The sequence below is a fragment of the Penicilliopsis zonata genome, assembly GCF_001890105.1.
Source record: "Penicilliopsis zonata CBS 506.65 unplaced genomic scaffold ASPZOscaffold_30, whole genome shotgun sequence".
Taxonomy (NCBI): Eukaryota; Fungi; Ascomycota; class Eurotiomycetes; order Eurotiales; family Aspergillaceae; genus Penicilliopsis; species Penicilliopsis zonata.
The window spans coordinates 49241-73771 of record NW_019208936.1 but is presented as its reverse complement, the minus strand read 5'-3'; the positions used below and the strand labels follow the sequence as shown (position 1 = coordinate 73771).

General features: G+C 51.9%; 11 protein-coding genes and 1 non-coding gene across 12 annotated transcripts; 4 read left to right on the top strand and 8 right to left on the bottom strand.

Moving 5' to 3' along the window:
- Positions 1-5: 5 nt before the first annotated feature.
- ASPZODRAFT_77035 (hypothetical protein) lies at positions 6-959 on the bottom strand (the record flags this gene model as incomplete). The annotated part of the gene is made up of 1 exon (XM_022730147.1): positions 6-959. The coding sequence occupies one exon, from the start codon at positions 957-959 to the stop codon at positions 6-8; it is 954 nt and encodes a 317-aa protein (XP_022576856.1).
- Positions 960-1226: 267 nt separating this feature from the next.
- On the bottom strand, positions 1227-2110 carry ASPZODRAFT_20568 (hypothetical protein; the record flags this gene model as incomplete). Its single annotated transcript, XM_022727620.1, has 3 exons — positions 1227-1277; positions 1323-2024; positions 2069-2110. 3 exons carry the CDS (start codon positions 2108-2110, stop codon positions 1227-1229), a joined length of 795 nt encoding a protein of 264 aa, XP_022576855.1.
- A 399-nt stretch (positions 2111-2509) lies between these two features.
- Positions 2510-4567, bottom strand: ASPZODRAFT_20567 (hypothetical protein; the record flags this gene model as incomplete). Its single annotated transcript, XM_022727619.1, has 3 exons — positions 2510-4257; positions 4304-4410; positions 4455-4567. The coding sequence occupies 3 exons, from the start codon at positions 4565-4567 to the stop codon at positions 2510-2512; spliced, it is 1968 nt and encodes a 655-aa protein (XP_022576854.1).
- Positions 4568-4762: 195 nt separating this feature from the next.
- Positions 4763-6727, top strand: ASPZODRAFT_2122335 (hypothetical protein; the record flags this gene model as incomplete). Its single annotated transcript, XM_022727799.1, has 6 exons — positions 4763-4803; positions 4867-5053; positions 5102-5332; positions 5375-5522; positions 5580-6162; positions 6208-6727. The coding sequence occupies 6 exons, from the start codon at positions 4763-4765 to the stop codon at positions 6725-6727; spliced, it is 1710 nt and encodes a 569-aa protein (XP_022576853.1).
- A 567-nt stretch (positions 6728-7294) lies between these two features.
- ASPZODRAFT_137356 (hypothetical protein) lies at positions 7295-8768 on the top strand. The gene has a single exon (XM_022724291.1). The coding sequence runs from the start codon at positions 7323-7325 to the stop codon at positions 8655-8657; it is 1335 nt and encodes a 444-aa protein (XP_022576852.1). The 5' UTR covers positions 7295-7322; the 3' UTR covers positions 8658-8768.
- Positions 8769-9359: 591 nt separating this feature from the next.
- ASPZODRAFT_t165 lies at positions 9360-9431 on the top strand. The gene has a single exon. It is a non-coding gene; the product is annotated as a tRNA-Arg (tRNA).
- Positions 9432-9583: 152 nt separating this feature from the next.
- On the bottom strand, positions 9584-14246 carry ASPZODRAFT_105400 (hypothetical protein). The gene is made up of 3 exons (XM_022720897.1): positions 13767-14246; positions 11723-13705; positions 9584-11673 (listed from the first exon to the last, which is right to left on the bottom strand). The coding sequence occupies exons 1-3, from the start codon at positions 14211-14213 to the stop codon at positions 9613-9615; spliced, it is 4491 nt and encodes a 1496-aa protein (XP_022576851.1). The 5' UTR covers positions 14214-14246; the 3' UTR covers positions 9584-9612.
- Positions 14247-14390: 144 nt separating this feature from the next.
- ASPZODRAFT_125698 (hypothetical protein) lies at positions 14391-18020 on the bottom strand. The gene is made up of 13 exons (XM_022721437.1): positions 17347-18020; positions 17239-17291; positions 16704-17191; positions 16603-16658; positions 16376-16554; positions 16164-16324; positions 15718-16102; positions 15535-15613; positions 15421-15476; positions 15147-15363; positions 14979-15096; positions 14839-14930; positions 14391-14781 (listed from the first exon to the last, which is right to left on the bottom strand). Exons 1-13 carry the CDS (start codon positions 17978-17980, stop codon positions 14459-14461), a joined length of 2841 nt encoding a protein of 946 aa, XP_022576850.1. The 5' UTR covers positions 17981-18020; the 3' UTR covers positions 14391-14458.
- An 837-nt stretch (positions 18021-18857) lies between these two features.
- Positions 18858-21290, top strand: ASPZODRAFT_1501080 (hypothetical protein). The gene is made up of 2 exons (XM_022725578.1): positions 18858-18925; positions 19018-21290. The coding sequence occupies exon 2, from the start codon at positions 19139-19141 to the stop codon at positions 21236-21238; it is 2100 nt and encodes a 699-aa protein (XP_022576849.1). The 5' UTR covers positions 18858-18925; positions 19018-19138; the 3' UTR covers positions 21239-21290.
- ASPZODRAFT_1500918 (hypothetical protein) lies at positions 21291-22239 on the bottom strand. Its single transcript, XM_022725575.1, has 2 exons — positions 22154-22239; positions 21291-22104 (listed from the first exon to the last, which is right to left on the bottom strand). The coding sequence occupies exon 2, from the start codon at positions 21934-21936 to the stop codon at positions 21343-21345; it is 594 nt and encodes a 197-aa protein (XP_022576848.1). The 5' UTR covers positions 21937-22104; positions 22154-22239; the 3' UTR covers positions 21291-21342.
- Positions 21974-22528, bottom strand: ASPZODRAFT_162257 (hypothetical protein; the record flags this gene model as incomplete). Its single annotated transcript, XM_022726569.1, has 2 exons — positions 22154-22528; positions 21974-22104 (listed from the first exon to the last, which is right to left on the bottom strand). Coding segments are annotated over exons 1-2 (441 nt in total), but the record flags the coding sequence as incomplete, so codon positions are not given.
- On the bottom strand, positions 22504-24361 carry ASPZODRAFT_162256 (hypothetical protein; the record flags this gene model as incomplete). Its single annotated transcript, XM_022726568.1, has 5 exons — positions 22504-23235; positions 23299-23540; positions 23601-23944; positions 23997-24126; positions 24184-24361. 5 exons carry the CDS (start codon positions 24359-24361, stop codon positions 22504-22506), a joined length of 1626 nt encoding a protein of 541 aa, XP_022576846.1.
- Between the last annotated feature and the right edge of the window lie 170 nt (positions 24362-24531).

Below are 24531 nucleotides of genomic sequence, written 5' to 3'. Positions count from 1 at the left end.
ATAATCTAGAGTACTTCACGCAGTAGTCCTTGATACTTGTTCAAAACATCCTGCACCGAGAGAGGCTTCCTGCCTGTGAGTATCTCGACCGCATTACTAGTCTTGGCCATGTATCCCTTGGCCACCATCTCGCCACAGCACAGGAGATCATCCACGCAGAGCTTCATGGGCAGCTTCGAGACTTCTCCGACATCAGTGGGCAGCCCCCGTCGAACCCAATAGTCTTTTAGCTCTTCATCAGGCAGATCGACAAACTGGATCTTGTCGTCTCCAGCGAGATTTTCACAGATCGAATGCAGAATCTGCTCGTCTGTCACAGCCTCAGGGCCTGTAACTTGATATACTTTGTTCGGCTCACCGCGGCCCAGAAGAAGGGCAGCGAGCACTCGACCACAGTCTTCCCGAGCGACATACGCGCCAGGGACATGATGCGAGTTGGAGAGCCAGCGGCCGCCGCAGAAGTTCCACGACGGAGCAAAGAGTGTCGGGATGTTATCTAGATAGAGACAGTTGCGCTGGATGTTGTATTCCAGGCCCGAGGCACGGATGAGGGCTTCCGTCTGCTTATGGTCTCGGGGTAGGAAAGGCATCGCATGCACTGGGGCGGGATCATCGGCGCCCACAAACGAGGTATAGCAGATGCGCCGCACACCGCAGGCTTTGGCGGCGTCGATGACATTCTGCGCCTGTTGAGGACGGCGGCCAAATGCCCAGGTGGAAATGAACGCGACGGCGTCAGCGCCGTGGAATACGCGGATCAGACTGTCGATGTCATCGTAGCTGGCGGCAGAGACCGTCACGCCCTTGGTCTTCCACTCCTCGAGCGTGTGGGCTGGGATCTTGTCGAGATCGGAGGAGGTGAAGGAGAGGACGGTGTCTTTCTGGGCGATTTCCAGGGCATACGAGGCCGCAATGCCCCCGATATTACCACCCACGCCGGTCAACACGTATTTGGGCATTGTAGGATAAGCACAGCTGTAGTTGGAGAACAGAATAGAGGGGGAAAAGTGCAAGAGTAAGAGAGACAGGATGGGAGGCTTAATGAGTCCAGTCTATGCATCTTAATGGAACAAACATCATATGTTGCATGGGTTAAAGTATAATTATGAAAGTATATCACTATATATTAGGATAATAGAGTACATCATAAGCATGTTTATTAAAAGCATGTTTATTAAAAGCATGTTTATTAAGTTTGGTAACTCGTATCTTAACTCTCTATGATGCTACTTTGATAATACCCTGTTTTCAATGCACCGGGAGACCTGGAGACTGTCCTAGATAGAATTAACACATATACAAGAACAATGTCAAGTACTTACTGGCTCTCCAGTGGGCTCAAAGCTGTCAATCCGGGTATTCTGATAGACCAGATATGGATTACCCAGAGAAATGTCTTTATTCGGATCCATCTGCTGCTGGATTGCCTGAAGCTTCTCGCTGGTCGACATGGCGACATACTGTAGATAATCCGGAACCCCCGGGGAGATGACATTGTCGGCGATGATGGTCGTTCCAAGGCCGACGAGCCCTAATTCCTCACACAGCTTGAGGTCATTGACATACTCCCGCTTGGCGTGGTCGATGAAGATCACATCCACCACACCGTGAGGGTAATCCTGGCGCAGCTGGCGGAGGGAGTCCCGACATGGCCCAACCTGGATCTCCACCGTGTCATCCAGACCGGCCAGATCGATGAGTTGGGCCGACACCTGGGCGAACTTGGGGCTGGCCTCGAGACTGAGATACTTGCGCGTGCCGAGGCGCTTGCAGGCACTCCCGAACAGCAGAGCAGAGTATCCCACGTACCCGCCCAGCTCGACCATCAGGTCCGGCTCCAGGGCAGGAATCAGCTCCTCGGCCACGATCCGGCCCTTTTCCTTGCCCACGTTCATCAGGAACGCTTTCGTGCGCCCGTACTCGTCAATCGCGTCCAGAATGCGCTGCGGGCTGCCGTGCATCTGGCGGTAGTCGGTGTGCGACTGGACGAAGTCGAGCAGTGCTTCCTCGCGTCCATCGTTGTGCTGGATATTGTTAACGAGTACATTCAGTTGGTGTATTGACTTACAAAGATCGCCTCCTCGGGCTTGTAGAACCGATTCTGCTCCATGATCACAGTTGATTGATTCGACATGCAATTGATAGAAGCATATAATATGACGGCAAACAGCAAACAGCAAACAGCAAACAGCAAACAGCAAACAGCAAACAGCCAGACGCCGCAAACGGACGAGGCTACGGATGAGGCTACGGATGAGGCTACGGATGAGGCTGTATCAAAGCTTATTCAAACCTTATCTTGCATACGTCAGAAAGCAGAACAGCCGATTGGCCCCGTGTCTCGGAAGACTTCTCCGAGCGATTTCAACTTACTCTATTGAGACGGTGGCTGACAACATGCCAGTCTGCGTCGTACAATGAAGTCATCAATCCAGAGACGTAGTACTGGAACACATTATTGTAGGGGTGTGTGAGTAACGTATGAATGCATTCACTAGACTAGAAGTAATCAAGTCGCGAGAATATCCACCAGTTCCCCATTGCGAATGGCAGAGTAGATCTTCGTCACGTTGGACCCGATGGTCCGTTTGGTTCGATCCTCAGGATCGATGCCTGGATGGTCGACCAGCCCGTGATGGAGAGGCACTTGCAGGGTGTGCCGCACCCAGCCGTACATCTTGCCTGTTGCATGGGCGAGATATGATGCCGTCGACTGTTCGCGGCTGAATCGATGGCGCACTGTCTTGTTTGTCTCGATCAGGGTCTTTGCCACTGCAGTCTTCCATCTGGAGACTGTTCGCACGTCATTCCCCGAGTGTTCATCCATGAGGTCATCCATCATCTGGTGGACGGAATCCGCTGCAACGGCCTGACACCGTGGTTCGATGTCCAGCGTGGTGTGGGCATGCCACGAGAGGAGAATCCCCTGCCAGATCGCGTCGAAATTGGCGGAAGTACCAAGAATCTCCGTATACACGGCCAGAAGCCGAGGCTGCCATGTCTGCCACAGCTCCTGGTCCAGCGCCCGGAGATCCAGCGCCTGGCAGAGCACGTAGAGATGGGCTGCACACATCATGGAGACAAGATCCACCGACTGGGCCGCATACCGGGCGGCAATCAGGGCGAGCGAGTTGACCGACTGGTTGTTCATCTCGGCGACGTGCACATGGCTGGCGACGGAGCCGGTGAGAAAGGCCAGCTCGGAGAAGTACGCGGCCATGTTGATGTCGATGCCCTTGCAGGTGAACGAGACGCTGGGGTTGTCGAAGCACAGATTGGGCGGCAGTCCCTTGTTCAGCCCCGGATTGACCATCTCCTGGCACTGCGCCGAGACCAGCCGGCCCAGCATCACCAGCGCCGTCCGCGTCTTCTCCATCGCCGACGTCACCGCCGCCGCCTGGAAGTTGCCCCCGTGGTGGAACCTGTCGCCGCCGACGTCGATGAGTGGGTTATCCGTCGACGCATTCAGCTCGACGGTGATCTGGCGCCTCGCCTGCGCCAGATCCTCCAGTACAGGGCCCAACCACTGCGGCGCCGTGCGTAGGGCGTAGCGGTCCTGGACCAGCCCCTGCTGGTTGGCATCCATCGCATGGCTCAGTCGCGATCCCGCCAGAAAGGAGCGGATGTTCCTGGCGACCTCCAGCTGGCCAGGGTGCGGGCGACACTGCGAGATGAACTCGTGGTAGTTGTCCACCGTGCCCAGCAGGGCTTCAGTCGCCATCGCCGTGAGCAGCTGCGTCAACACCGCCAGCTGGTCGGTGTCGTGCACCACCAGCGCCCCCGAGGCGGCACTGGGAGCAGTGCCATTCATCACCCCGAGGGCTTCCTTGGCTTGTAGGACCAACGGGGAGATGCCAGCTTGTCTCATCGCATCGGCAGCGGAGACGACTGTTCTGTTGTCTGTTCCCAGCTGCACATACACGTCGGGGTTGCCTTCCACAAGCCCCCCCACGTATGCCAGGGGAGACAGATCGCCAGAGGCGGAGATGCTGCCCCGGAGGGGGATCAACGGCGTGATGTGTTTGTTCAGACAGCGGCAGAGCAGCTCCATGACCTCCATCCGAACGGCGGAATGGCCGCGGAGCAGCGAGTTGCAGCGGAGGAGCATCGCGCCGCGAGCGACGTCGAGGGGAAGGGCATGAGACTCGCGGTGAGCAGGTAAGATGCCGGCTTGGTGATGCTGCAAAAAGGCCTGTTGCAGCTCCTCCAGCTTCTTTGTCCGGGTGGTCGCATTGCCGCCGCATCCTGTATTGACGCCTGGACAGTCAATATCAATATACAGTATGCAAGACATGTACAATACCGTAGACATTTTCATGGCGTGCCAGATGCAGCTCCAGGGTCTTGATGCTCTCCTGCACTCGCTTCCGGATGGGATCCGACTGAGAAATGGACACTTTGGTCCAGAGCCTGGCATGTCAGTATAGCTTCTTGAATGTACTGCTTCCACACACCTGGATACCGCCACCACATGCTCTGGCTTGAGGGAATCGTTTTCCCCGTCCAGCGTGATATTCTGGTCGTGGAGGAATCTCCAGCTTTCCTTGAGCTCTGCAAGATGCGCCATGTTGAATTCACTTGACTTATAGAAGATGAAGAGTCCAACGTTGTTATAAAGAAGTATTACTTAAGGTTCCTATAGAATTTAGGGTTACACTGAGCAAGTCATACATAAACCTTGACTAGATTCACATATTTAATTATAATATAATGGCAATCACCTCTCTGATACTCAATCACATTCATGATGTCACAAGTGAATATGAAGGTTGATGTTCTTATCGTGGGCGCTGGTCCTGCAGGGTGTGCAAACCCTAACCCTAACATAACCCTAACCCTCGCCCACCACTAACCCTACTGATATAGACTCATGGCAGGGGCCTGGATGGCCAGGACCGGTGTGAAGACTCTGATAATCGACCAGAAGCCGTGTCGCACCCAGTCCGGCCATGCTGATGGCATCGAAAGCCGCACGCTGGAGATCCTCGACAGTTTCGGGATCGGCGAGGGGGTCTGGAGAGACTCGAACCGGACCATCGAGTTGTCTTTATGGGTTATGCTTTTCTTGCCCTCAAGTGATGATGATGCTAATGCTGTCCAGTATCAACAACAAGGCGTCCTGCAACGAGAGGCCGTCATGCAGAACTGCAACCCCGGGCTCTCTCGATACCAGGAATGCACGCTGGGTCAGGGGAAGATCGAACAGCGACTTTTAGACCTGATCCATGCTCACGACTGTGTAGAGGTGCAATGGAACACCTCACCGGTGGATTTGAGGGTGAACATCCCTGGGGAATACCGGATTGAGATGCAGATCCAAACGGTCCAAGAGGTAGTAGGAGCCCAAAACGGATGAATAACGCTAAATGAATAGGTTGAGATCAAGACAATTCACGCAAAATACCTGCTGGGCTGCGATGGCGCACATAGCTGGGTGAGAGAACGACTTGGCCTGCGTCTCGAAGGAGACAAGATGGACGAACACTGGGGTGTTTTTGATGCCATTCCAATCACAGATTTCCGTAAGAAGATCTTGAATAAGAATAACCTGAGAGCGAAATGAACAAACTAATGAACAGCCGACATTCGTAAACGATGCATCGTCAGATCCCCTGTTGGCCATCTCATGGTCATTCCTCGCGAAGCCCGTCTGGTCCGCTGCTACGTCCAGCTGGACTGTCGCACTGCAGCCGAGTTCAAGAAGAATTACCATGCAGATATCCTTGTCAAGCTGGTTGCCACCATTCTCCAGCCGTATCGCTTCGAAGCCTCCCAGTTGGAATGGTCGACCATCTACACCGTCGGACAACGTCTCTGCCAAACACTGTCAATGCACAACCGCGTCTTCCTCGCCGGCGACGCCATCCACACGCACTCGCCCAAAGCCGGCCAGGGGATGAACGTCAGCATGCAAGACACGTTCAATCTCGGCTGGAAGCTCGCAGCGGTGCTCAAAGGCCAAGCCAGCGCCCGGATCCTGCGTACCTACGAGGTGGAACGTCTGGCTGTTGCCGTCCGGCTGGTCGAGTTCGACAAACGCATGGTCCAAGCCGTGTGTGGGAGGACGCTCAACGCACACACCAGGAATAGCATCCTGCAGGAGGAGAATAGCTCGGCGTCGGGGCTGACGGCTCGGTATTGTCCCAGTCTGCTCACTGTCCCGTCCGTCTCGTCCAAGAGACTCTCCCCTGGGCTGTTACCCTATAGTCGGGGGGATCTGGCGGCGAATCTGACTGTCGGGATGCGTTTCCCCAGCACCCCAGTCTTCTGTCAGAGTGATGCCCGGCCATGGCATCTCCAGCAGCTGTTGCAGAGCACGGGAGCATGGCATCTCCTCGTCTTTGGCGGCAATCTTTCTGCTGTCTCACAGATGAAAAGGGTGGAACGGTTGGCAGCTGCCGTGGCAGACCATCATCTAGGTATATTATCCGCGTATCTCATCCATTGTGCGTCCCGACAGGAGGTGGACTTGATGGATCTGCCTGCTCTCTTCCGCCCTTTTGATGCCTCGCATGGATACGACTATTGGAAGGTGTTTGCAGACAGGCAGCCGTCTGTTTCTAGTCATGGACCGGGAGAAGCATATCGGTTCTATGGAGTAGGCGAGGAGGGATGTGTTGTTCTTTTACGCCCAGACCAGCATGTTTCTTTCATTGGGAGTCTGGAGGATATCAACAGTATTGTTGTGATCTTTACATCAATTGGATGGAATGATAGAGATAGCTAAGCTCTATGTCTAATTCAATGTTCTTCTATCTTTTAGTAAGATTTATCACTTTTTAACACTGAATTTAAATAGAGAGTATAGAGTATATAATCAGCTTAGGTTATATAGCTAGTCATCTCTAGTAATGAACCAGACTGCCTTAAAAGTATCGCAGTCTCTATAATACATTTACTTGGATGCATTTAATAAATCATATATATATCACTATGTCCCTCTATAATTTATCCACTATACAGCATACCTAATATTCATTAAACTCAATATATTGCATAGATAAAAGTCAGTATATAAAGCTAATTCTATTAGGCTTAATAAGTTCAGTAATATTATAAATGTTGTTATAAATCATCCTGTTTAGCAGCCTAGAGATCATCCATTTCTGCGACGATTCATTTAGCGATCCCCATTCTTCCCCTCACCCACCCACAATCCTGCGATCTGCAATTGTCTGAGCATCCAAGTTTCTGGTCCTCGGTGATTTATCGGCTATTCTCGTATTGTCACGCCATCAACGAATATATAAGCATGTGCATCAGAAATAACTCACTATATGACTCTGCTATAGATGTCTCTCTATTAAATCCTGTCATATAATATGGAGATACTCTTCTTTATCGGCCTCGCCTCGGCAGCAGTGACTGTCACAAAGACCAGTCAAGGCCCTACCGGATATGAGGTGACCATCAGCTATCAGAATGCAAGCGTGGACAGCGTCATCATCTCCAGCCTCCCCCATCTGACAGACCAGTACTCGACCAGCTTCTGGTCGTACGCCAACTTCGATCTGGCCGAGTACAAGCCTGGAGACTTCCAGCGCGATCCCCAAGTGGGCTCATACTATCCCATGGAGCAGACCAGCCCTGGCGAGTTCACCTGGACGCGGCCCTTCCCCAGCGGGACATATCAGTATTCGTTTCTGTTGAACTGCGCCAACGCCAGCCTCTGCAACACCACGACAGGCCAGGAGATCACCGATCCGACCAACCCGCCCTTTGAGACCGTCGCAGGCTCTGAGCTGGTCTCCTCGTTCCAGGTTCCGTACGATCCGGAATTCCAGTATTATCCCGATCTGCCATTGAACCAGGACTATGCGTTGCCGTACGGGAACAACGCCAGCAAGGGCCGTATTGAAATCGGCACGTATCCGTCGCCGGGCTCTATCAGTCCCTCCGATGGGATTCACGATTATGTCGTCTACCTGCCGGCAGGGTATGACGATGATGCCTCCAACTCCAGCACGGTGTATCCCCTGCTGTATCTCTCGCATGGCGGCAATGGAGCAGCCGCCGACTGGCAGAACCAGGGGTACATCTCCAACCTGCTCGACCGGTTGATCGGAGAGGGCCATCTCGAGCCGACTGTCGTGGTGATGCCGACCTGGTATGGCATCTTACCCAACACGACCAACCCGCAGGCTCTCGAACAACGCAACTATCCGACTCCGCCTGTCATCGCAGAGCTGTATTCCCGCTATCTGTTCCCGTACATCGAGGACAATTACCGGGTCAGCAATGAGTCCAGCAGGAGAGCCTTTGCCGGTCTCTCGCAGGGTGCATTCGTCACTTATGAGTTCTATACCGCGTACACCTCGTATTTCGGCTACTTTGGCTTTCTTTCGGGCGCAGCAGCGACAAACAGCGAGAATGAAGCCCCTCCCTTGTCCGAATATGTCAATGCCAGCATGGCGGCGGCGAATCCCGATCTGCTCGATCGAGGCATCTTTGTCTCGTACGGCCAGTATGACGTGCTGTATACAGATGCCCGGCGCATGCAAGAAGCCCTGGACGCGCTGAATGTCACGTATGTCTCTCGCTTCATTCCGTGGGGGTATCATTTCTGGAATACTTGGCAGGATGCATTTTGGCATTTCGGACGGGCGGCGTTATGGCAGCCCCTGCCTTTTACCCGATATACAGGATATGGACAGTAATTAGATAGCTTACGGTCTTAGATTCATTTCTTGACCAGTTCTCTTTCTTAGGGTTAGAGTTAGGTTATGCCGAGATAGCAGGTAGCTGCTAAATACTTATTTACTACTCCTAGGGTTAGGGTTAGGGTTATAAGAATATATTTGCATCCTGTTTCTAACTGAAAGATTACCAGAAGCCCAGAATATATAGACTCACGGAGGATGGCCTCGCCCCTTTCTACAAAACGACATGGCCATTCGCTCGTCTGGGAATCCTCGCTGATGGCAAGTCGCTTTCTGCCATCTGGCCCTGTTCCTCCTTATCTCTATTATCTGGAGTTCCGTGATGACTAGAAATACATGCAGGCTATCCTGTAAGTTATATAAGCACTGATATTAGCATCTTAGCAGACAGTGGCTTTATTGTCCTTATTATATAGACCCTATTCACTATCTACTATTCTAGCTCTACCTGCTTATCATCTATATCTTGTGTCTTTTTGCTGTGCTAGATATATATAACTATGCCATCCTCATTTAGTTCCTGCAGGACTGTCTCTGTTAGCCGCCAGATCACTTACTTTTTCTTCCTTTATATAATATCTAGCTGGATTAATCCTTAATACAGTTGTAAGTGCAATATGGGAGCATACTTTCTTCAATTAAATTATCTTTTCTCTATTCACGGGTTATCATGTCAATTCCGGAAAGCGGTCTCAACAAGGCCTGCTGGCCCAATGGTAAGGCGCTTGACTACGGATCAAGAGATTGCAGGTTCGAATCCTGCGTAGGTCAATTTTTTTCTTTTTCTTTTTTCTTGATTATTTTCCTTTCTTATTATCTCTTCTTTTATTTTCACCCCTTCCATTGATGTGTGGATGTTATAGAGATAATACTCTTATTTTATGCTCTATATTTCATTTAGTATAGCTCTTCACCTAGAGTAGCTGGAATTGAAATCTAGCGCAAGCACGCATTAAATATTTATGTTGGTGCTAGGCAGGGACAGGAAATTGCCATTGTGGTTGGCAATAATGAAGGTCCCCTTGTGAAGTATGAACATTGGACGAAATAAGAAAAATTCCTGAGGGAGTTGCAGAATGGCCTCGTCGTTGAAATAAATCCAAGGCTCCTCAAGAATGATCCGATTTGAGGTTTGGAACGTTGCCTCTGGGGCTGGCTGGGCAAGATCCATCGGTGCAGACTGAATATGCAGAATTCCCTTCTCTGTCTCCAAGGATGTTCCGTCCTCCGCATAATCCAAGTATCTGAGAGATTCGTCAACCTTGATATGATGAGTCTGTGTTCCCGTGTGTGTGTCCCACAGGCAAATCATCTCATCAGTTAAAACTACAAGCTGGTCTCCATTTGGCTTGAATGTTAGATCTCTGGGTGAGGAAGAGAAGCCGGCCAAGTCATGGAGGCGAGTAGCCGAGCCTAAGCTCAATTTCCAGATGGTTATAGATTCCTTTGTGGCAGAGGCCAGCAAGTTCCCATCGTGAGAGAAGGCCAGACATCTCGTCCAGTAACCTGCACAGTTCAGTATTTGCGGTGCGGCTGTATTGGAACTCAAGCCAGATGAGTCCATACTCCATAGCATGGTACAGGATTGAGCGCCAGCTGCCAGCCACCTGCCGTTCGACGAAACACTGACAACTCGAACATCCTTTGCTTTGAGTGTTGCTGGGACAGTACCGGAATCAATATCCAGAATCTGGACTATATCGTTTCCACAAGATATGAGTTGTTTCTCATCTGGCGAGAATACAACCATCTGCACATCCGTATGATGGCCTGTCGTTTCCTTGAGTAGAGCTCCGGACTTTGCATTCCATAAAGTGATGGTGTCGGACGAGCCTGAATGCGTTGCCAAAATCTCATTGTTGGATGAGCATGTCAAAATCGACATACCGTCACGTCGTTTTGATCCCGATGACTTATGATTGAGGTCCCAGACTTTGACTGTACGGTCATACGAGCCACTCACCAGTAGCCCAGCATCCTTGGAGAAAGTCAAGTCACAGATTCCAGATGCATGGCCATGGAGCACTCGGGCCACGGTGCGCGATTCCATGTCCCAGATAAGGATCTTGCAGTTCGACGAGCCAGAGGCGAGCTGGCTGCCATCAGGACTGAAGGAAATGGAGTTTGGAAGCTCGGAATGCTCCAATGTGGCCAGTAAAGTGCCTGTGTCTGGATTCCAGATCCTGATGGGACTGTCATTAAGCGATATCGAGGCTAAAAGGTGACCATTGGGGGAATAGGCGAGGCTGTGCACAAAAGCCCAATCACCCGTAAAGAACTCTCGCTTTCTGTGACTCTGTAGATCCCAAACCGCGATTCCGGTATCGGTAGCAGACGCGAGTTGACGATCACCCTTCATGAAACAGACACTGTGGACCCGAACCCCCTCATCCTGGCCTTGGAGTACAATAATTGGCTCGTCTTGAGGTGTAGAGAGATCCCAAACTCGAATGGTTCCGTCCTCTGAGCCAGAGGCTAGCAGGAGGCTATCTTGCTTTGGGGCGAAAGCAACACATTGCACGGCCTGTGAGTGTCCATTGAGGGTTTTCAAGAGTTGGCCTGTCTTTGTTTCCCATACTTTCACTGTATGGTCTTCCGAACCAGAGGCCAGAAATTGCCCATCATGGGAGAATTCAATGCTTCGGATCCATTCCTGGTGGTCATCCATTACGTTAAGCAGTCTGCCTGTATGGAAATCTCGGAAGAAAATGGTTCCATCAACCGATGCAGATGCCAGGATCTTCTCATCCGGCGAGAGAGCTATACTACTGACTCTTCTTGAATAACCTTCCAGAGTTTGCAGCACTGGACCCCAGTCATCATCCGCTGGATCAAAATGGACGAATGTCGGTATTTGCTTTCTGAAGACGGTTCGCACAATACTAGATTTTGGGGTGAACAAGAGAACAGAGTAGTAAAGCTGGAGAGGAGCGTCCTCGAGAATGCCTCGATGTCGTAGAATGAACCGACGCGCGTCATACAGAAACGCTGACAATTCCGAGTTGCCATGGTCCTAAGTCAAGGTGAGTTGGTAAATAGACGGCAAATTTCAGGCTACTCACCTTGGCCAGGGACTCTATACTAAGGATATTTCCAGTAGTCTCCGAGCACCATCCAAGAAGGCTCATTGCCTCGAGCCAATGGAGGAAATGTGCTTTGAGAAAGGTGTCTATCAGTTCCCAGTTGATGTCTGATGGGCCGCTGTTTTCTAAATGGCGGATCCAGTAGCGACACGCATATCGAAGCTCTGGGGAAATGTGTCCCTCAATTGTTGTATGTTCAATCTCGTTCAGCTTAACTCCGGGCCTAGATAGACGGCAGATATCCCTCTTCAATTCTCGGTTCATACATTGTAGACACCTCTCGGCAAGGCGGGTATGATGCATTTGTTCGTCGATCCAAAATGCATCAGAGGCTTCACGGTCTACCAGGAATTCTCGAAACGAGAGATGAAGAAGCCGAACGGGGACCGTTTCCTCATTCTGTTTTGGCACTGAGAGAACAGATTGGAGAGAACTTAGTCGGATCCAGACCTTTTCCTTCTTCAAATCAATCAGCTCGGCCAGGGAGGACGAGGAGAGCGGGCTGTAGAGAAGAATAATGGTGCCCACAATCCGTCGAAAGTCATCCATCCAGCTTTTCAATTCGTTCGTCTTCTTTTGAGATATGGTATGCTTCAAGATTGGAGCGTAGATGTCCGCTAACCTGGCATATTCGCTGTCGATATTCTTCGTTCCGTGCTTTGAGCGCGAGGACAGAACTGTTTGCAATCGTTCGTCAGGCAGCTCTCCGTCAGCATTAATAAATCGATATATCGTTGCAGCGTAGATGAAAAGCGGAACGGCCATCTCAACCAGGGCTTGAAAGTTCCCTTCTCCAGGCCAATTATCATCTAGAATAAGATGCTGCTGTCTTATCGCGTCCAGCCTTTGACGGAGAAAAATCGCGATGTCGTGTTCGATGATGGGTTTTGCAATCTGATGGAGAATAACCTCATTATTCTCGACAGGCCGAAACCCCCTGATGACGGGTGGCTCTGGTCTGCTGGTGATGAAGAACCGCAGTCGGATATCGCTGAGGTTCTTCAGTTCAGGCAACGTGGATAGAAAAGCCTCGACGTGGGCGGCTACTTGACACTCGTCCAAGGCATCGACGACGACAACCAGCAGCAATGGGGAATTCAATCCCAGTTTGAGGCTCTGGAGGGGCTGGAAAAGTAGCTTATTGAATTGTTCTCGTGGGTTGACACTTCCAATACTGGAAGTTTCTTCGATAACCTTCTTGACCGGTTCCCGCAGCTGAGGCAATCGATCCATCATCTGTTTCGTAATAGTGGTGAAGAGTCTCCTCGCATCTTCTCGGTCTGTCCCGCCCTTCTTGAAGAAGAAACTGCCTCCCAGCAGGCCTTCATTATCTAACCACCTCGCCACGGTGCGGGAGACAGTAGACTTGCCCGTTCCCGCCATTCCCTGGAGCCAGAAGACGGCCTCCTTGTTAGGATCGGCCACCCAGCTTTTGATATCCTTGAGAAGTTCAGTTCGTGTGTCTTTCAGGCATTCCTGATACTCCTCCCCGGTGTCTGCATTGTATGACGCCTCCTCTGCAATTTTCAACTGGCTGAACAGAATATTACCGCCGAGTTCGTTAATCGAGACCATCACTCGGTCGATCCCGGTCAGCATTTCATCTGCCTGCTTGAGAATCTGCTCTTCGCGCTGTCTTTGTTCCCGTCGATGACATATGCGCAGCCATCGATCGAAATGGGCCTGCTCCTTCTCGATGGATTTCTGCATCTCGGACAGAGGACCATCGGTGACGCTCTGCCAGATCAAAGTGACTTTACCATGCTTCTGACGAGACCACACTTCAGCAGCAAAGGTGAGAACTGCACTATAGACTCGGACCAGAGCTGTTTCGACGTGTTTGTCAGTCTTTGGGTCCCTATGGTATTCCCCCTCCACCAGGCTATATTCAGCCAGGACGTCAGCAAGAGTCGCAGAGGAGTTCAGCCAGGCCATTTTCTGGCAATGGTAGTTTTGTGTTATCTAGTTGCAGTCGTCAGTCCAAAGTGACTCTTTCCTTAGACACAGGAGGAACAAAACGCACCGTCAGTCCCAACGAGACAATTGCCCAGACACCAGTTGCGTGCCCGGTTGGATCAAATGCTGCGACTCCCTCAACGACATCGCTGAAGGTGAGGATTGCCTTGATGACTTTCTGTGCCGATTCTCTGATTCTCGATTTCTCTCGGTCGATCTCGTACTGCTTCTGCACATCGTCGACCACCCCGTTCAACGCCTTCAAACGGTCTTCAACACTTGGATTGGCAGTTCCCTGCGACTTGGGGATGGGAATTGACTTGAGCAGCTCCTGCTGACGGGAGTCGAGGCCGTCAAACGCTCGTTGCCATAAGTCGGGCTTTGCAGGCTGGGTGGGCGTATTCTGGGCGGAAGAACTGCTAGGCGGCAACAATTGATTTTGGGTAGATGGGTTTTGTTTGGACTGGCGTTTGTCAGATCGATGGAAGAGATTTTTCAATCGTCCATGAGCCATAACTGTCTTGTACTGTGGATGAATTTCATGTCTGTTCAAGCCGTAGGAAATAGAAGCGGGGTAAAGCGCTGTTAAATCAGAAAGTGTTTGCTTTGACGCTGCGTGCTCAGCCTCTTCGACCGTCCAATAGATACGTCTAATGTAAAACGGGCGGTTATTCTTTATTATATGAACCTGGCAGGACACATTTAGCTCAGCCTCGCCTGCTTTATATTTAGCTCTATAGAATACAACATACTACCGCACTAGTCACTAAGACACAATCTACTGAGGATAGCCTCAGCTCTATCTAAAGTCTGCCGTGCACTGTCCGTCTGCTCCTCAAGTTTCTTCGCCAGATCCGGGAATCTCGCGGCTTCAGACAGTTCCCCTTCTTCCGGCACAATCCCACGTAGATCGCGCAGAATATTGCCCAGTTCTGCCTCCACCACCCGTTTGAGCTGAGTCTGATACGCTCGGAAGAGTTCGCGATTGCTGGATTCGACTATACCCAGTAGCTGGGGGAAGATGTTTCCGTGGCGGAGATGAGCGTCCATATACGCCTTTCTGCGGGCGTAAGAGCCGGTTCCTGATATGATTGTTATGCCATTAGTATTGGCCCTGTTCTCATTGTGATCCCACACACCTGAATCCTGGCTGCACTGGATATATACCGGGCGCATCAACCCAGCTATATAGGAACTGTCATGGCCCCAGAGGGTGTCTCGTTGGATGCGTCTAGCCTCTTAGCCGTCGTTTGTCACAGCTTACAATGCGGAAACTCACGTTGATGCGTGGAAAAGCTCTTCGAGTCCCCGGTCCAGGCTGTCCGTCAAAGATTGTTCCCAGAAGTCCATATTGTCGATGAAATTCTCCAGCGCGATCGGGGCGAGGTTGGTGTTATCTGCCATGAGTAAAAGATCTCCGATTCAATTGAGCGTCGGTCAAACTCACCGGCTAATATCTCACTGGCAGACTGGAATATCTCTTCGATAATGGAAGCGACGTGTTCTTTCTGCTGCAGCGCCCAGTCGAGGGTAGAATTCCACGGCTGTTCAAGGTCTCCCCGTATTCCCTCCAACACCTCGTTGTTCCAACATCTCGACCCTACAGCTTTGGTGTCCCACGTCCCGTAATTCCGACAAAAGGCTGCATAGCTGGACCAGTGCCACTAAAGAGTTAGCAATGGTTCCTTTTTCTGCATGCCATTGTAAACAATGAGACCTACTCCTGCCCATTCCCGGCTCGCGGCGAGAGCAGATTCTTTCCACGCGTTTCGACGGTCTGGTGGTTAGTAGGAATGGAACAAGAGAATCACGAAACTTGATCTGTGAGTACGTACTGTTCGCAGTCAAAACAGCGTTGAATTGACGAGTGAGTCGTCGTGGGAGTGTGCGAAGGTCTGAGTCGGAGGCAAGGCGCTACTCGTAAGTCTTAGCCCCAGCCCTAGCCCTAGGCCCTAGGCCCTAGTCCCGACCCGAACGGGAAGGACACCCCCCCCGATCGGGGATGAGTGAACGCTTACACCACACAAAACAGTTTCAACCTCCCCCAGCACGCGTCGAAGGGAGTTTGCCCGCTCGACGGTGATGCTGTCTGCGTCAGTCAGTGTCCACTGCTGCACTGAACGGACAAACGCCGGCGCAGGGCCCTTCAGGAAGGCTTCCACGGCGCGGAACTGCGCATCGGCAGGCACCAGCTGGCAGTACCGACGCAGCTCGCGGATGCCGCTCAGACCAATGTATTTCTCGGCCATGGGAGGCTCCTCGTTGCGGCGATCGCGGTACATCGTGTTGCTCACGCAGAAGACGCGGATCTCGTTGCCGGCCGTGAGCTGGCTGGTGATTTTCTGGTTCCGGGTCTGGATCAGGAACGATTCAAGGTTGAATTTCGCCGTCTCCAGTTCGTCTCTGTTGAAGTGAGCTTCTGCTAACCAGTAATTCTTTCTCCTCAATATCATTAGGTCAATACCTTAGCCGTTCTCCATCCTCTCCGTTCCTCGCTCTTCCCTGTCGACGACGCTGTCTGAGTCGACGGATCCGTCTTTCCAGATCCTCGACTGTCGAGTGCAACCGTCGGATCTGGCCAGCCAGATGGGGATAGTCGGTAGGCGCTTCATCGGCATTGACTTCCTGGAAGGTATCAATAAACCATTCCAGGCCAAGTTTACTAGGGAGGAATACCTCGCTGCGAGTACACACTATCCGCAACGGCTGATCTGGGTCGCATCTCTTCTTGATCTCGGGGATACTCGGATCGGTCAGACAGCGGGCGATCTGGGTGACGATGAACACCTCGTTGCAGGTGTGCTTAAGATACCGTTCTGTCGCTCGCACCCGGGCATAATTGAGATCACGGAAGCCTGTCAGTAAGTTAGTATACTTATCATTTCTATTGCTCATATACTGACCAGGCAGGTCTGCAAGGATCAGTCCGTTGCGGAGAACAGGCGAGCGGATATACAGCCTGTCATAGTTTTAGCACCGTCAGTTCTGAGAAAGACAAATATACCTGATGATGTTGATGAATGGCCACCAGGCAACCCCATCCTCTGGATCCCGAGTGAGGATTTCCACCTGCCGTCGACATGCTTCCAGATTGCCTGTGACGACACAGTACCTCGACGCCTCTCCGCCCGGCCGACTAGTAAAAGAAGCCTCCGTCCAGCGACAGAGCTGATCGAGAATCCTCCGATAGGCGCCTTCCCCCTGCTCGGCGAGGAACTCGTGCGTCAGTTCATCGTGACCACGGAATAAAGACGTCAAAGTAGACCAGGCGCGGGTTGCCTGTTCTCGCACGCGTTGCTGTTCGTGCACGCTCTCCACCTCCCGGAAGACATTGTCGGTATGGTACATCCTGAAGCTCTGGACCAGCTCCTCCAGCAGCTCCTTGATGGCATCCGAGTCCATATAGTCGACCTCGACAGTGTACGGCGGGTGAGAGTCGTCTGTATGGCGCAGTTCCGTGACGACAGAGGTACACGCGCTGCCTTGGTTGCTCTGCACGGTTCAATATAAGAATATTGTCGGTAGTCAAGATCTCTTACCGATTGAACGAGTCCTTTGATATCCATCACGGAATTGATCACCGCGCTTTTCCCTATCAATCGTTAACGGTCACTCATTACTCAGTTATCATCACTCAGAAAGAATACCTGCTCCGGAGTCGCCGATAAATCCCACCGTGCGAGTCACCGGAAAGTCGAACTTGCTGAGTCGCAGCGCATCCTCTTTCAGCGCAGAGAGCGTGCTATCGTCTTCATGCGACAGAGAAGAACCCTCCATGTCTTGATGCAATCCTGCCAACCCAGCTTTCACCTGCCCGAGGACGGTTTGCAGCTCGTTGTTGTAGACTCGTGCTGGCGGCAGCTGTTCATCGCGGAGACTGTACACTTCTTCTTCTTCTTCTTCACCTTCTCCTTCACTATTGCTGTCGTTACTTCCGCCGTCGTCACTGTTGTAGCTTTCGGTATTCTCGGAAGTGTCTCTAGCCGGCTCTGGCGTGGCGTTGAAGAGATGCCCGAACGTGGATGTCAACTGACCAGGCGATAAGCCGATGTTCGCTGCACGCGGGGTTCGTGGACTGCCACTCTGCATGTTGAAACCTTGCAGCCGGCCTGTAACGCTGGAAACCGTATTGCGGTCGGGGGTCAGCGGAGTGGAATTGGAAGATGTTCTGCTCCCTGCATTGTGGGTGTTGGTATTGTTGTTCTCTTCAACGGAGGGGACGGCAAAGTCAAACGGTGGGACTGCAGCGGCCTGCTGTCCAAAGACGAACGAACGAGACATTCTGGGCTTCTGTGAGTTCTAATATTTTGAATTGCAAGACTGAATCGGGGAATTGGAAGACCTAAAGAGTTCACGCGATTCATGGAGCGGGGTAAGTGCTGCGCCGCAAGATAAGCGCCGTAGTGTTCCAACTTGTTTCCAACTGATTATATTTAGTATTTACGAGTCATGAACCAGACATGAACAACCAATCCATTCGTATGCCTCGTTCTTGAGAGGTGGGTTAGCTATCACATGCTACAGTAGTCATAGAGACTACCTGACGGTATAGTATATTGAATATTGTCTCTAACTATACGCTCGGTGTATTCCTAAGGTCCTAATCTATACACACCAGATATAGCAGGCGTGGTTGTGGAAACAATTTCGGCTTCTAGATCTTTCTTATTGATCTATAATATCGTCGGTTATGGATGCCTCGGAAGGTTTCCCCATAACCTATTTCCGTCTCCACCAAGATCTGTCAACTTCCAAGCCATCAAGGCGATCGATTGCTTTAGCTCAACTTATATGTCTTTAGGGCAAATCTTACTCGAACTGCTGGTCTTGCATAACCTCTTTCAAGTTGATTCACCATCCAGCTATTGACTCAACCATGTTGAAAAGTACTTTGTCCTCCATAGTCAATGAGACCTTGGACTTACGACGACATCTTGGCGGAGAGCCATGTGCAATTGCGTGGCCTTGAGGCCCACCATTATCTAACTATTTACTAAGTCATGGAGCTCTATAGGAGGATTACTCCTTACTCATGTATTCTCTCTTCTCTCAATCTCCACAAATATGATAGCCTCAAGACTTCTACTGGTATAATCCCTGGTCCCGTTCTTCACTCCCACCTGTCAGTATCTTCAACTGGAATGAATGTGTGAACAATTACAACTTACTCTGTACCTTAATGATATAAAAAATCTCTTCATTGGTAAATAGACCGTCTTTGCTCGGGTATTTCTGCCCAATTCCCTCTAGTCAACGCCCCATGGTGAAGTCAAGGCAAAATAGCCGATCCGTTGCCATCGCTAACTACAAGGAGCTAGTCACTAACCAGAGGCCAGCCTCACCCCTATAATAATAATAATAACGGCCTCCTCCCGCCCATTTCGCCCTCGGCCCCAGCAAAGCTTGACTCTGCACCCACGATCGTTACCACTTACCAGCATGCGGTGGGCTGCCGGTCTCTTCCTCTCCCTGGCCGTGCGCCTGGCCACTGCCCTGCCGACTCCCGCGGAGGACGAGGCAGATGAGGGAACCTGTTCCTGGGACGAAATCGACGAGGCCATCTACCAGCTCGAGCAGCTGGCCGATGCCGCTGTCTTCTGCCAGGAACTGCTGCACGACACCGTCACCGCCACAGAGACCAGCACCGCCACAGCCGCCGCCGCCACAACAGTGACCCTCACCGACTCCCACACGGACTTTGTCACGACCACCTCTCGTTTCCCCCCCTGGGCCAGCAGCAGCGTCTACCTGGCCGCCGTCACCAAGACCACCACGCTCTCTTCCTCGCATGTGCTCTCGTACACCGCCGTCGACTCGCTGACCAGCACGGTCATCGAGACCGCGCAGGAGACCGTCACCGATGTCCTCGAGGCGACCGTCTTCGGCGCGGTGACCGAAATCACCACCCAGACCTATCTCAACACCATCACCAGCTACACTACGACCGTCGTGACCGACTATGCCTCTGCCGTCGCGTCGAGCGTCGTCGTTGTCACCGTCACCGACCCGGTGACCATCACCGTCCCCAGCCTCCATACCGAGACCGTCACCCTGTCGGTCACCGAGACCGAGACCGAGACGGCGACCGATACGGTTTCTGAATCCACGACACAGGACGTCACCGTCACCAATACCGAGACGGTGCCTACAACTGTTCTGCAGACGGAGCTGAGCAGTGTGACGAGTACCGTCGAGACCACCGATGTGGACTACCTGACGTCCACCATCACCTCCGTGTTGACCGACGGCGTCACCGTCACCGCCACCACCACTACCACTGCTGCCGCGGCGGCAGATAAGCGCGATCTCCTCGAACGACGAACCGCTGTGTCGACCCCGGCCGCGCTGGCAACCTTCCCAGCAGATGTTCTGTCGGAGGCTTGCTGGGAGCTGGACTTTGGTCCCTCGACGGCGACTGCCTGGACAACAACGACCGTCGCCGGCGAAACTGAGACGGTGACGGTCGCTGCTACGACGGTCACCGTCGTCGTGGATGCCTCGTCCGTGCGGGTCGTGGATCTGACCTCGTCGACCGTTGTCTGGGACACGGTCACGGCCACGGATCTTGTCTCTGTTACCGTCACAGACGATGAATGGGCCGCCGAGACGGACACTGTCACCTCCGTGACCACTGTGGACATCGACTCCGTGACCACGGTCGACAGCACGGTCTGGCAGACCAGCACCACGACACAGGACGTGACCACCGATCTTCCGGCCACGTCGACCGTGGAGCTCACGACGACCCAGACTGATCTGGTTACATCGGATGCCACCGTGTACGACACCACCACCCAGACCACGGATATCACGGTGACCGCCACGGCCTCGACGACCACCACCAGCACAGCCAGCACCACCGTCGACACGACCGTCACCGCGACGATCACGTCGACCGTGTCGGTGACGGCGACGGTGGCCCTGCCAACTACTCTGGAAACCGTTGTTGTCGACAGCACGACCATCACCAACACCGTTGAGACCACAAGTGTGGTGGACGTGACTGTCACTGTGACCACCTCGACGACCACCACAACGACAACGACAATCACCACGACTCCCACTTCAAGCGTCAGCTGCAACCTGCTCACCAACGGGGACTTTGAAGACGGTTCCACCACTGGCTGGACCCTGTCTTACTCGACCGCCACGGGCGCCTACGCGCTCGTCGACGAAGGCGCCGTTTACGCGCTGGAGATGGAAGTGACTTCCAGCAAAGGTGGTAATTTCAAGATATACCAGACCATCGATACCGTTTCAGGGACTGAGTATACCATTGAATTCACCTATTATGCTGTCCCCCCCAGCACCACCGGCGAGAAGTACGATTATATTGTGTCTAGCTTCGGCTCAACCACCAAGTCCTCGCTGTTTTCAGCGCTCACGGTGAATGCATGGGCTACCTACTCGACCACCGCCACGGCTACCTCTGATTCGACCGTTTTCCTCCTTGAGCTGCTTACTACAACCGGCACAGCAACCCTCTATATCGAATCGGTCAGCATTTACGAGACGGCCAATGCCGCCACCTGTGCATGATGATGTCCTTGTATCTATCCCATATACTGTATCTATACGCAATTAGATATCTTTTTCTTGGTGTTCTTCCATTGCCTAATCAACTATATTCTTCAATCTCCCTTCTATTTCTGGATTACATACGAGGACCAGTTGGACCTTTGCGAGGCACAGGACGGGCAGTAAGCCATTGACCTCCCATTCAACGCACTGTGCCTCCATTCCGAGCCACAGCTGGGACAACGGTATGCTTTCTCGTCAGTCCGACTGGGACCGACCAAGTCCAGATCCTGCACCAGCTCGGCGGCAAACCCGAGCGTCTCCTCCAGCACATCCTGGAAGGCGTCTCCCTTGCGCAGCTCGGCAAGATGCTCGCGCGAGATCTTCACCAGGGGCCCGCGCAGCCCCCGGTCCTGTTTAACCGTACACTTGTACGCCTCCGTGATGGCGGCCGGGAAATCATCCATCGCCCAGCACGTCTGGATGATGCGTTCGAACTTCTCCTTGGCATCCTGCTTCAGCAGCGGGACGGCGTATTTGTCGGCCACCTGGTACACCTTGATGTTGAAGAGCATGGGCGACATGCGGCCGTGTTCGCTGCCGCTGCTGTCGTACTCGAACCCGTACATGAAATGAATCATTGCCTCGACGGCCCGGGGGTCGTCTTCTTTGAGATATACTTCATTCTCGATCGTTTCCTGGCACTTAGAATCGATCATAGAAGAGTACTATAGAACAATTGATAGACTACAATACTTACTGCCCACTTCTTCGAGAAGAGAAGAGAAAAATATTCCGACTGCCCACACACGACCAATCTATGCACTTTGAATTCCTGGTCTGTAGAATGGATCGTCAGATCGGAGAATTGGCCGGACACGAAGAACCTATCATATCCAGTTAACGACAGCATTCGTAGGTTTCTTGCTTACATACCCCTTCAGACTCTCCGTCAATTCGCCTGTATGAACCATCTGGGTTTCGTGGTCGTGGCGTTCGTGGCTTTCCTGTGTCCCCTCAGATTTGATCCCTTTTTTCGCGTTTTTCTTACTTTTTCCCCCCATCTCCTGTCGTTTGATCGACGGTCGATTTCTTTCTCGATGAAGCAGATATAATAGGAATACCCCTGTCCATGACGTGTCATGACAACTCAGAGCGACGTGTTGAGACGCATGAATCATGTCGACGAATGGGATGGCATGTCTTGACAGGGATACGTACGGAGTACGAGTATTCTTTGCATTCATTGATTCGAGTGATAGATAAGTTGATGTACTTATAAACTCTTAAACAGATATATCACTCTCCTGCAAACCCTCTGCATCACTCTTCTCCCATGGATACTCGCGTTCAAGAGAGAGAACGATCTCACGATGGACCTCACTCCGCGGCTGGACAGACACCTTGTAAGGCGCAAGATGGCACAGAAGACCCGGCAGCCAGCGGGGATTGATCTCTTCTTCGTTGCCGTCACGTACAGGCTTTGAGATCCTAAAGACAGCCAGCGACTGAGCGATGGCAAGGAAGATATTTGCGTCCGCCAATGCTCGTCCAGGACAGACGCGCCGGCCGAATCCAAACACCAGCGAATGCGGATCTTGTTCAGGGCCGGAAGAATCAGAAGACAAGAATCGCTCTGGCTTGAACTGCATTGGGTCATGGTAGACTGTCTCGTCGTGTGTGAAGGCCCTATCATAAATCAGAATATGGAAAAACACACACACACTGCTCAAGCTTGATGAATACCATATATTAGCCAACACGATTGCTCCCTTGGGAATATCGTATCCCTCGCAGGTGTCGTCTTGTATCGAGACATGGGGAAGCCCCATTGGTACCACAGGCTGCCATCGCAGCACCTCTTTCACAACCGCATTGATATACGGCAGTCTTTCTTGGTCGATCAGCTGGGGGAGTTGGTTCTCTCCGATGACCGTGTCGAGTTCCTGCTGCGCTTTGTCTTGTATCTCGGGGAGCAGGGCCATGGCAAGGAAGAAGTTGGCAAGGGAGGAGACTGTCTGAGGTGGTTATGGTTATAGTTGGTTAGGGTTAGGGTTAGGGTTAGGGTTAGGGTTACTTACTGTGTCTGCCCCCCCCGCATATAAAGATCCTGCAGCATATTTGAGCACATCTTCCTCTCCAGCCGAGATAGATGGACTGTTCTGCAGAATATTCGAGACAAAAGAATTGCCACTCTTTCCTTCAGCCATCTGGCGTTTCACAAACTCATACGGCACATTGTTCAGTGCTCCTGCTGACTTTCTATGGGCCTGCGCCACTTTGACGAATCCCGCTCCAGGCATCCAGGCAGGCATGTATTTCACTCATACATATGTCAGCATCACTCAAGATAGAGAGAGAGAGATGGGTAGATAGAACCTACACACTGGGAAGAAGTTGACAGCCCACGAGGACGCAATAAAGGCAACCCCGAAATCCGCCATGGCTCGATCAGCTATGTTCACGAGGGGGTCCGAGGAATGCGGATCGACGGTATAGCCATACCCGATCTTGACGATCACCGCTCCGGCTTCCTTGCGGATATGCTGCTGTAGATTGTCTGGCGACTTCAAGACTCGCAACAAGAACCACGCCGCCTCTTTGGTCTGCATTTCATTGAACCGCGACAAAGACCGATTTGAGCCGATCTCCTGCGAGATATATTTGCGCATCTGTCTAACGCGCTCCGGGCTCCGTGCGGTCGCGAGATTCTCCCCCCAGCCGGACCTGATCATCAACATGAATACACCCGTTCATCAAGGATAGAGAGGAAGCTCACATATCGATAAAGTTGAGTTGCGGCCGGGAGGAATAAAGAGCAGATCTCTTATCCAAGAGTTGCACAGCCAATCGGGCCTCATTCAGGATGATAATACATTTACCCAGGGCATTGACAGAGCTGATGGGGCCTATAAATTAGTTTCCCAAGGAAAAGAAGGGAAAGGAAAGGAAAGGAAAGAGAATACCGTATATTTTCTTATGTTGAAGCCAGTATTTACCCTCTAGTTCATCTCGTCCAGGAAGATCTCCCAGATTCCCAAATAGGAACTTCCCTGGGGGACCGGGAGGCAGGCGCAGTCTCCTTTTCTTATGGAAAAAAGCGAAATAGCCAACAATGGCCAAAATGCTATAGAGGAGAAACATCTTGTGATGGAAGTGTAGAGAGAAATAGAAAAGAAGGGTGTGCCACATAGATCGGGGATATGGCTACATATATCATATAAATATACGAGCAAAACTAATTCTCTAGCCTTGATAAGATTGATGAATCACATCAGGCAGGATATGCAGATCAAGGCCTTGATAGACCAATC